Source organism: Rhinoderma darwinii, chromosome 2 (assembly GCF_050947455.1).
Source record: "Rhinoderma darwinii isolate aRhiDar2 chromosome 2, aRhiDar2.hap1, whole genome shotgun sequence".
In the NCBI taxonomy this organism is placed as follows: domain Eukaryota; kingdom Metazoa; phylum Chordata; class Amphibia; order Anura; family Rhinodermatidae; genus Rhinoderma; species Rhinoderma darwinii.
In genome coordinates, this window is record NC_134688.1 from 174,226,195 (window position 1) to 174,238,574 (window position 12,380).

Below are 12,380 nucleotides of genomic sequence, written 5' to 3' on the forward strand. Positions count from 1 at the left end.
ACCATTAAACGCTGTGTATGAGTCCAGCTTTTAGCTTTATTTACATCGGACTGGAATACCCCTTTAGTAACACCCATTAAATGGTTATATTTGAGTTTTAGTGCTTAGTTATACCAGTCAAGGTGCTACAACTTTCAAATACACTGAAGGACATGTATAAAACATTTATTCTGGGTGTTATTTTACTTTGAAAATGGTATAGAAATATCTACAGTAAATATTTGCTGTTGAAAATTTCTGCCACTTTTGTATCAGATTATGGCAATAGTTCCAAAGCTCTGTTCACATGATGGTTTTCTGTGTTCTGCTACGTCATAGGATCCATCACATGATGGGAACTAATGGCACCAGATGGAACCCATTGACTTTAATGGGTTATGTCAGGCTTCCATCACGGTGTCCTTCATTCTGTCAGACAAAAGAGAGCCGATGGTGTCCATCATTCAATGGAACTGACGCTTCCAGCATTTTGTTGTTCTGCCCACTGACGGAAACACCAATGCAGATGTGAGCAGGGCCTTAGGCTCTGTTCACACTGCCACTGTACTTCGTTCTGTCTGGGTTAGAGCGTTTTTTTTACTACAAAAAGACAGTGGATTCTTTACACTTCAAGACTTGTGAGATTAGAACATGCAAGGTTCAGGTCCCTAAGATAATACATTTTTCATTGTGATGTATTTGTAATCTTTTTGTATGTGTTATAAGAAAATAAATTAGTTCAATGGAAATCTACCGTTCAGGAAAAATAAAATAAGTAAACCTATGTATTAATAAATTCTCCAAGATATAATTGCCAAAAATGGGTTCAATTAAGTAGATAAGATTGGAAGTGTAGGTTTCACAGGTGCTTTGTCCATTAAATAAAGGCACACAAAGCCGGGTTACTGTTCTTCTCAAGAAAGATTGATTAGTGTGAACCATGCCTCAAGGCAAATAACTTTCAGAAAACATATTATAGAGATGTGTGAAGCTGGAAAAGGCTACAAAACCATTGCTAAAGACCTGGGTGTACATCAATCCACGGTTAGACAAATAGTCTAGAATTCAGGACTGTTGCTACTCTCACTAGGAGTAGGCGTCCTGTTAAGATCACTCCAAGAGCACAACAGGCAATCCTGAAAGAGGTGAGAAAGAGCCCAAGTGTAACAGCAAAAGACCTACTGAAGACTCTACAAACTGCAAAACCCTAGAAAAACACTAAACAAAAATGGTGTTCATGGAAGTACACAAAGGAAGAAACTGATATCGAATAAAACATTGTGGACTGTCTCAGGTTTGCCCGAGACCAACTTGGATCTTCCACAATGCTTCTGGGAAAATGTTCTATGGACAGACGAGATAAAATGGGAACTTTTTTTTTATCACAAATGCACAACGCTTTGTTTGGAGGAAAAAGAACACTGCAGAATGCAACACTGAGGAGGATAGACAATTTTGAGCGGAGCTTGCTGCTCACAGAGCATGCAGTTAGTGGGTTAGAACTGGAGGGTGAAGACATGGGTGAGCAGGATCAGGTAAGTAGCTGGGTTAATGTAGTTAGGGGCAGTAGAAAGGGGTCAAAGACAAGGAAGGCCGATCCGGTTTCTGGCATTCCAAGCAAAATTGCCAGGTTGGGTGATGATGCAAGGGTGTCAGTCTCAGAAAAGGCAGCCCTAGTGGATACTGATCTCCCTAACAGCCGGGAGAACAGCCCAGCTAGTAGTCGGCGGGATGGTAATGCAGGCAAGCCAAGACAATTGATAGTTGTAGGGGATTCTATAATCAGGAAGACGGATAGAATAATTTGTCGCCAAGACCGCCTCAACCGAATGGTTTGCTGTCTCCCTGGTGCCAGGGTTCGGCATGTGGTGGAACGGGTGGACAAATTGCTGGGAGGGGCTGGTGATGATCCAGCTGTCGTGGTCCATGTCGGTACCAACGACAGAATAAATGGTAGGTGGAGGAGCCTTAAGAATAATTTTAAAGAACTAGGCTACAAGCTGAAGGGAAGGACCTCCAAGGTTGTATTCTCAGGAATACTGCCTGTGCCATGCGCATCACAGGAAAGACAGCGGGAGCTTAGGGAGTTAAATGCATGGCTGAAGTCTTGGTGTAGAGGAGAAGGATTTGGGTTCCTAGAGCACTGGGCTGACTTTTCATTGGGGTACAAACTGTATTCTGCAGATGATTTGCACCTAAATGGAAGGGGGTCCGCTGTGCTGGGGGAGAGAATTCTAGCTGGGGTGGCGGAGTATTTAAACTAGGGCTGAGGAGGGAGGTCAATGTAGAAAAAAAAGGGGTAGCCAGGTTAGAGAGGGGTCAGACTATATTGGTGGGGGGAGAAACAGAATGTGGGGAGAGGACTAGACAACAAGATAAGGAGATCCTTTCGTTACAAAACATCAGTGTAAATAAAAAGGACCGATTAATGTCAAATCACATTTCTGATAATAAAAGTGAACAACTGACAGGCAAGTTAAAGTGTATGTTCACAAATGCCAGAAGTCTAGCAAGCAAAATGGGGGAGCTGGAGGCCTTGATACTGGAAGAAAATATAGATATAGTTGGTGTTGCTGAAACATGGCTGGACTCTTCACATGACTGGGCTGTAAATCTACAGGGTTTTACACTTTTTCGTAAAGACAGGACAAATAGGAAAGGTGGTGGTGTATGTCTGTATGTGAGAAGTGATATGAAGGCGAGTGTGAAAGAGACAATAGTGGGTGAAGACTGTGAGGAGGTTGAAACCTTGTGGGTGGAACTAGAAAGGGAGGTAAACACTGAAAAAATTACTTTTGGTGTAATCTATAGACCCCCCAATATAACTGAGGAGATGGAAGGTCAGATATATAAACAGATGGAGCGGGCTGCACAGGCGGGTACTGTAGTGATAATGGGAGATTTTAATTTCCGGGATATTAATTGGTGTCATGGTTCGGCTTCAACTGCAAAGGGGAGACATTTCCTCAACCTGTTGCAGGAAAATTTTATGGGCCAGTTTGTGGAAGACCCGACTAGAGGTGAAGCTCTGTTGGATCTGGTCATTTCTAATAATGCAGATCTTGTTGGGAATGTCAATGTTCGTGAAAACCTCGGTAACAGTGATCATAATATAGTTACATTTTACCTATACTGTAAAAAACAAACGCAGGCTGGGAGGGCAAAAACATTTAATTTTAAGAAAGCCAATTTCCCCAGGATGAGGGCTGCAATTCAGGATATAGACTGGGAAGAACTAATGTCAAATAATGGAACAAATGATAAATGGGAGATTTTCAAATCTACTTTGAGTTATTATAGTGCAAAATTTATTCCTACAGGTAATAAGTATAAACGACTCAAATTAAACCCCACATGGCTTACACCTTCTGTGAAAGGGGCAATACATGACAAAAAAAGGGCATTTAAAAAATACAAATCTGAGGGTACAGCTGTAGCCTTTGTAAAATATAAAGAGCTTAATAAAATCTGTAAAAATGTAATAAAATTAGCAAAAATACAAAATGAAAGGCAGGTGGCCAAGGATAGTAAAACAAATCCTAAAAAATTCTTCAAGCATATAAATGCAAAAAAGCCAAGGTCTGAACATGTAGGACCCCTAGATAATGGTAATGGGGAGTTGATCACAGGGGATCAAGAGAAGGCAGAGTTACTAAATGGGTTCTTTAGCTCTGTATATACAACTGAAGAAAGAGCAGCTGATGTAGTCGGTGCCAGTGCTGTTAATATATCAGTTGATATACTGAATTGGATGAATGTAGATATGGTCCAAGCTAAATTAAATAAAATAAATGTGCACAAGGCTCCGGGACCAGATGGGTTACACCCTAGAATTCTTAAAGAGCTTAGTTCAGTTATTTCTGTCCCCCTTTTCATAATATTCAGAGAATCTCTAGTGACTGGTATAGTGCCTAGGGACTGGCGCAGGGCAAATGTGGTGCCTATTTTCAAAAAGGGCTCTAGGTCTTCCCCGGGTAATTATAGACCAGTAAGCTTAACATCAATTGTGGGGAAAATGTTTGAGGGGCTATTGAGGGACTATATACAGGATTATGTGACAATAAATAGCATTATAAGTGACAGCCAGCACGGTTTTACTAAGGACAGAAGTTGTCAAACTAACCTAATCTGTTTTTATGAAGAGGTGAGCAGAAGTCTAGACAGAGGGGCCGCTGTGGATTTAGTGTTTTTGGACTTTGCAAAGGCATTTGACACTGTCCCCCATAGACGCCTAATGGGTAAATTAAGGACTATAGGTTTAGAAAATATAGTTTGTAATTGGATTGAGAATTGGCTCAAGGACCGTATCCAGAGGGTTGTGGTCAATGATTCCTTCTCTGAATGGTCCCCGGTTATAAGTGGTGTACCCCAGGGTTCAGTGCTGGGACCACTATTATTCAACTTATTTATTAATGATATAGAGGAAGGGATTAATAGCACTATTTCTATTTTTGCAGATGACACCAAGCTATGTAATATAGTTCAGACTATGGAAGATGTTCATGAATTACAGGCAGATTTAAACAAACTAAGTGTTTGGGCGTCCACTTGGCAAATGAAGTTTAATGTAGATAAATGTAAAGTTATGCATCTTGGTACCAACAACCTGCATGCATCATATGTCCTAGGGGGCGCTACACTGGCGGATTCACTTGTTGAGAAGGATCTGGGTGTACTTGTAAATCATAAACTCAATAACAGCATGCAGTGTCAATCAGCTGCTTCAAAGGCCAGCAAGATATTGTCGTGTATTAAAAGAGGCATGGACTCGCGGGACAGAGATGTAATATTACCACTTTACAAAGCATTAGTGAGGCCTCATCTAGAATATGCAGTTCAGTTCTGGGCTCCAGTTCATAGAAAGGATGCCCTGGAGTTGGAAAAAATACAAAGAAGAGCAACGAAGCTAATAAGGGGCATGGAGAATTTAAGTTATGAGGAAAGATTGAAAGAATTAAACCTATTTAGCCTTGAAAAAAGAAGACTAAGGGGGGACATGATTAACTTATATAAATATATTAATGGCACATACAAAAAATATGGTGAAATCCTGTTCCTTGTAAAACCCCCTCAAAAAACAAGGGGGCACTCCCTCCGTCTGGAGAAAAAAAGGTTCAAGCTGCAGAGGCGACAAGGCTTCTTTACAGTGAGAACTGTGAATTTATGGAATAGCCTACCGCAGGAGCTGGTCACAGCAGGGACAGTAGATGGCTTTAAAAAAGGGTTAGATAATTTCCTAGAACAAAAAAATATTAGCTCCTATGTGTAGAAATTTTTCCTTCCCTTTTCCCTTCCCTTGGTTGAACTTGATGGACATGTGTCTTTTTTCAGCCGTACTAACTATGTAACTATGTAACTATGTAACACCAATACCCAAATCTTCATCCCAACTGTGAAACATGGTTGAGGGAGCATCATGGTTTAGGGCTCCTTTGCTGACTCAGGGTCTGGACACCTTGTGATCATTGAGGGAGCAATGAATTCATAGATGTATCAAAACATTTTACAGAATAATGTAAGAGCAGCAGTCCATGTCCCAAAGCTGAGGAGACTTTGGGTGATGCAACAAGACAATAACCCAAAGCACACAAGTAATCCAAGTAAAGAATGGTTGAAAAAGGAGAAGATTTGTGTTTTGGAATGGTCAAGTTGAAGTCCTGACCTTAATCCTATCGAGATGCTTTTTTTACATGACCTGAAGAGGACTGTGCACGCAAGGCATGCCACAAATATTGATGAACTGAGATACTTTGCAGGGAGGGATGATCCAAAATTCCTCTTTAACGTTTTGCAAATCTTATTTGCATCTACAGTAAAATTTTTGGCGGAGGTCATTGCTGTAGTGGTATCTACATTAAATTCAGCTTTTCTCCCTGCACTTTGGATGTTTTCACATTGTGCACAATAAAATACATGAGCAGTACAGCTGTTTGTATGTTATGAGTTTAGCTACATTGAGTTTGTCTACAATCCGACCACATTTTATTAGTAATCAATGCAGAAATGTAGGTAATTCACTTACTTTTCCTTGCAACTTTACTTGTACTGTTATTTAAACATGCAAATGTAAAGGGATGTGGCCTAAGTCTTCAGCGGCAGTCCCTAAAATCATTCGTCATAGTACAAATAAACATTTACAAACAATATATTGGAGAATAACTTAGAGCACATAGTTCTTGTAAATATAAAACCCCTTAGGCCCTGTTCACACAGAGTTTTTTGCTGCAGTCTTTGCCGTGGAAACCGCGGCATAAAACGGCCGAAATTGACTCCCATTGATTTCAATGGGAGATGGAGGCGTTTTTTTCCCAGTTTTTCGAGCAAAAAAAACACTCGCGGGAAAAGAAGCGACATGCCCTATTTTGAGGCGTTTTCAGAGACCTCTTTGTAATCAATAAACGCTTTTTTTGACACATGTTTTTTGCCGCAATTTTTGGTGCATTTGGTACAAAACCACTTAAAAAAACCGGAGCAGATTTTGAATTTTCTGCCAGCAAAAAACCCTGCGTGAACATACCCTTAATGTTGAAAATTTCGGGTACCAACTACCCAAACAAATAATAAATACATAATAAAAAATGTTTACCTTTTTATTTAAAAAAAAAAATCTGATAATATTGTAGAAATTAAAGTGAAAAGCATAGAGGACAGCCATATATTCTTTCCCTTGCCTTGTTATTAGTACATTCCTAAATCAGCCTTGAAATGAAGGACTCAGTAATCTGAGACAGACTTGTTGCTGTGAACTCATTGCCAGACCACCCCATATAAAAGACTGAAGCTCTTAAAGGGGTCATCCGGTTTGAGCAATCAGTACTTGTTAGACGGGTCCTGTGACAATAAGCAGATCACAAATAGTCCCTCTGCTGGGACACCTAGCGATCAGCTGTGATCTGCGCAAATTCTGGCAGTGAGTATTTAATTTCTCTTCAGTGCCACCTCAAAGTAAATCAATGGGTTGTCTGTATATAGCAGGACAGGACTGGTCCTCCAGAGTGAGAGATTCCATTTTTTTAACCTCACTCCGCTCTTGCCAAGAGATGAGAACAAAGAATTCCCCTCAATTAATTTGAAAATGGGTTTTCTTCAACCCCTTTAAGCTGAGCATACATGTGAGAAAATTCAGTCGAACCCGCCTATATCAAAGGGATCAGCCACCAATCTCATGTGTATGGTGGTTTGTCGCTTGTCAGGCTGCCAACTGTCCACTGATGGGAAGAGAGATCGGGCATGTTGGATTCCAACATGCCCGACTCTTTGTTCCCTGGGGAGATAAGCAGCTGTAAAAGCCAACAACTATCTCGGTCATGCCCTGCTACTCCCAATCTCTTGCTGCAATATAAATTTCCGCAACACTCTGTCCCCCGGTGGTTGTACTGAACCAAAGCTAGGGTTCCTTGGTGATCTAAGATCGACTCAGTAGAGCCACGGGGGATTCAGGTGTTGGGGTTGCAATACAGATGGTAAAATGCATCTGTATTATGACCATGTGCAACCAGCCTCAAAATATATTTAGGTGGATTATATTACTAAACGGTGCACTTTATACATATGTAGTACATACTACTTTTTTAATAGAATTGTATGTTACTGCATACAGTCCTCCCACCTAATTCTGCATGCCACCACAGCCAATAGTTGTCTGGTTTTCTTTGGTTATGTGAATACGTCTAAGATTTACTTTTTCCTATATTCATATTATATAATTATATGCTCTACTTTTTTCCTATTTCCTCTGATAGATAGTCACGAAAAAAGTAGCCAGGATGGTGCTCAACGAAGGTATTACAAGATGCAATAGGAACTATAAACAATGGAAGAAGAATACTTTGTCGTGGTAAGTAGATGTGCGACTACAAACAATCTAAGTTAAGGTCCTTTTACACCAGCCAGTTTGGGCCATGAAAACGAGCGCCAATCAACGAGACAGCTCATTGATCGGCACTCGTTTGCTCCTTTCACAAGGAGCTATGCTTGGTTATGTATAAGGAAGAGCAATTGTTACTACCATGTATTTCCATCATATTAGCAGCACATCTCCCTGTTTACACTCATAAATGATACGATCAGCCCGTCGTCCATCAGCTGATCGTTGCCCTATTTATTAATTAGTGTTTAGATGCTCAATTCACTTGTAGGTTCCATCATCTCAATATGGGCACAGTAGAAAGATACTTGAATTATTGCAGAACTTATTGCGGGACCACCGACCATGAGAATGGTGGTCCCGAACCCCCAGATCCTCCTCACTGCTCGACATGCAGCACTCAAACGTGTGTATATTACATATACACCTGTGTAGAGTGGTCAATTTTGTAATGACTCTCGGCATTGTCTATCATTACCACAATACCTTACCTGCTGTAGTAAAAAGTTTTTGTCCATGTGGGATGCCAATTGTGTGAATTGAAAGGGAAGCTATCACCTATATTTTGTTTTTTTATTCTGATCTGTTTTCATTATGCCATCTTGCTTGAGCTGCTGCTCTGAGCTGTGAACAGCAGTTCAGAGATTTACTTTACAGGAGCCACATGGACATTAGAAACCTCAGTCAGAAAACCTACGGCCCTGTTCACACAGAGTTTTTTGACGTGGAAACCGTGGCAGAAACTGCGGTGAAAAACGACCGAAATTGACTCCCATTGATTTTAATGGGAGGTAAAGGCGTTTTTTTCCCGTGAGCATAAAAAAAAACGCTCACGGGTCAAAAAAAGCAACATGTCCTATCTTGAGGCGTTTTTTACGCGTTTTTCCTTTGCCTGTTGAAGAAAGAGGTAAAAAAAAACGTGGCAAATAACACGGCAAAATTTGCGGCAAAAAACGCCTGTGTTGCAAGACCACTTCAAAAAAACCGGAGCTGATTTTTCCAGGCAGAATTTTCTGCCTGCAAAAAACACGGTGTGAACAGGGCCTTACAAAGAAATTAGCTTTACTGTTTGTTTGTTTGTTTGTTTGTTTGTTTGTTTGTTTTACCAATGTTGAGTTGTTTTCTATATATAATATATAGCTGACTACATTTTGTTGGTTTCCCTTGAGCTGAGCATTACGAAATGCAAGGTGTGAGATGAGCCTAATGTCACTACTAAAGTTAATTTTGCTCCTTACTACTAAAAAAATAGGCATTGGAATTTCAGTATAGACTTAAATGAAGAAGAGAATTGGTATAAAATAAGTAAATCAGACTATTTACAAAGTTACTCAAAATTTTCTATATATTTAAACTACATAATGTTGTAAATTGATGTTCAAAAGCAATTAACACGTTCAAATCTTCATATAACTTCTCTTATATTCTATCACTGCTGAAAAGAATGAAAGGAAAGCTAGAAAAAAATACATATAATGCCATTTTATGTACATTAAGTATGTAAAAATTGAGTTTATTGCGGGGAATTTATTAGGACTGTCAGATCATACGTCAGTCTTAGGGCATGCCCAGACGTGGCGGAGTTCTTCCGCCACTGTCCGCATCAATGCCGCACAGAATCTGCTTTGCAGATTCTGTTGCGGCTTTGCCTAAAATTGCCTAAATTGATGCGGACTAGCCGTTGCGTATTGAGGGGAAGCGGGCTTCCCTTCTCTCTATCAGTGTAGGATAGAGAGAGGGACAGCCCTTTCCCTAGTAAAAGTAAAAATAAATTCATACTTACCCGGTCGTTGTCTTGGTGACGCGTCCCTCTTTCGACATCCAGCCTGACCTCCCTGGATGACGCGGCAGTCCATGTGACCGCTGCAGCATGTGATTGGCTGCAGCCGTCACTTGGACTGGAGGAAGAAGCAGGGAGTTCTCGATAAGTATGAACATCTATTTTTTTTACAGGTTGATGTATATTGTGATCGGAAGTCACTGTCCAGGGTGCTGAAACAGTTACTGCCGATCGCTTAACTCTTTCAGCACCCTGGACAGTGACTATTTACTGACGTCGCCCAGCAAGTCACCCGTAATTACGGGAGCCCCATTGACTTCCTCAGTCTGGCTGTAGACCTAGAAATACATAGGTCCAGCCAGAATGAAGAAATGTCATGTTAGTAAAACCAATACGCTCCGCAGCACACATAACATCTGCGGACTTCATTGCGGAATATTGACTCTCCATTGAAGTCAATGGAGAAATTACGCAATGAGTGCGCAACAAGTCCGCTACACGTCCGCAACAACCAGTGTATGCTGCGGACACCAAATTCCGCACCGCAGCCTATGCTACGCAGCGGAATTGGCCGCAACGTGTAAACGAACCCAACCACAAAGCTGTGGAAGGCAATGGAGAAACGTGTATGCTGCGGATTTCCGCTGCGGATTTCCGCTGCGGACTGTCCGCAGCGGAATTCCAGAGCAATTCCGCAGCGTCTGGTCATGCCCTTAATCTAAAGAAAGTAGAAGACGCACACCTCTTAATAAATTATGCGCATTTCTGGCCATCCATGCATCATAAAATCGAATCTATGCTAGGTAGGAGCTGGCTTAGATTAGCGTTTTACTTCACGATAGTTTTCTGCACTCTTTTGCTAAGCCCAGACACTATTTTTGAAAAGTTTCAGAGGAGCTGTAAAAATAGAAAAGTCGCAAAGTTTCAGCGCAAAATGCGACTTTTCTATGCCAGAAAAATGGTTTGGGGGGGCTTCATAAATTCCCCCCAATATCTTCTGTGCTGTCATAGAGGCTGAGACTGCTAGAGATTCTGATGACAACATTACCCGTTCTGATTGTCACTGAGACTTTTTTTGTGGATCTAAACAACCATTGACATAAAAATCTACATCCAACCTGGCTGTAAAAGTGGCAAGTGTATGTGTATTTGTAGAAATACGGTATGTGTAAAGTGTCACTTTAGCGCTTCCCACTTTTTGCTTTTTTTGGCAGTAGGTCCCCTCAAAATTGCAGGGCCATTAGCATCTGCTTATAATTCTGCCATTGGTCACAACTCTTAGGGTATGTTCACACTCCCTATTTACGTACGTAATTCAGGCGTTTTACGCCTCGAATTACGCCCGAAAAAACGGCTCCAAACCGTCTGCAAACATCTGCCCATTGAATTCAATGGGTCTTACTGTGTTCTGTGCAGACAGGCTTTTTTTTTACGCGCCGCCGTCAAAAGACGGCACGTAAAAAGACACCCGCCTCAAAGAAGTGCATGTCACTTCTTGGGGCGTAATTGGAACCGTTTTTCATTGACTCCAATGAAAACCAGCTCCAATTACGTCTGTAAAAGATGCCGCGAAAAATGCGTGCACTTGTCAAAACGTCTGAAATTCTGGAGCTGTTTTCGCCTGAAAACAGCTCCGTAATTTCAGACGTAATTGTCGTTGCTGTGTGAACATACCCTAAGGGTATGTTCACACGCAGAGGCAAAAACTTCTCAAAATACGGAGCTGTTTTGAAGAGAAAACAGCTTCTGATTTTCAGACGTTTTTTGGAGCTTTTTTTTACTAGAGTCTATGAAAAACGGCTCCAAAAACGTCCCAAGAAGTGTCCTGCATTTCTTTTTCGTGGCCGTTTTTTTACACGTAAAAAAACACAGCGAAAAACATCCGTCGGAACAGAACGCCATTTTCCCATTGAAATCAATGGGCAGATGTTTGGAGGCATTCTGCTTCTGATTTTTCTGCAGTTTTTCGGGCATTTACGGCCCGAAAAACGGCCTAAAATAGGCCGTGCGAAAACAGCTCCTGAATTTCAAACGTAATTGCTCATACTCGCGTTTTTCGCAGCGTCCATTACGGACGTAACTGGAGCTCTTTTTCAATGGAGTCAATTGTCAATGACAGCGACGCGTAAAATGACAGGTCGTCGGCACAGAACATCATAAGACCCATTGAAAGTAATGGGCAGATGTTTGTCGGCGTAATGGAGCCGTTTTTTCAGACATAATTCGGGGCGTAAAACGCCTGAATTACGTCTGAAACTTGGTCGTGTGAACATACCCTAAGCCTTAAAAATTAAATAGAGTGACCAAATTTACTTAAAGGGGTTTTCCCATCTGGGACATTTATGACATATCAACAGGATATGTCATAAATGTCAGAGAGGGAACTGGGACCCGCACGTATCCCTAGAACGGGGCCCTCTAAACCCCGTTCTACCTTTTTCTGCTCCTGCTGCCTCCCGGCCACTTCCTGACTATATGTTCGGGTGTTACGAAAACAGCGTAGCTCACTGAGCTACCCTGTTTCCGTAGCTTTCATAGTAGTGAAAATTAGTTACGGAAGCAGCGTAGCATGCGAGCTATGCTGTTTAGCTCAGTATCCTTCTTCATAGTCGGAAATCAGACTCGTCAGCCGGAGCACAGGAAGGTAGAACAGGGTTTAGGGGGCCCCGTTCTAGAAATAGGTGTGGGTCCCAGCGGTCTGTATATGTCATAAATATTTTATTTTCAGATTTCCCAGTTCTCTTAGTTTTTTAC

The 12,380-nt window shown here is 41.3% G+C and overlaps 1 protein-coding gene across 1 annotated transcript in view; it reads left to right on the plus strand.

Annotated features, from left to right (window-relative positions):
* Nucleotides 1–12,380, plus strand: part of COL4A2 (collagen type IV alpha 2 chain) — a 252,511-nt gene that overhangs the window by 4,535 nt on the left and 235,596 nt on the right. The window contains exon 2 of the mRNA XM_075852496.1: nt 7,722–7,816. Within this exon, the coding sequence (XP_075708611.1) occupies nt 7,746–7,816 (71 nt within the window). The 5' untranslated portion in view covers nt 7,722–7,745. The remainder of the gene's footprint in view (nt 1–7,721; nt 7,817–12,380) is intronic.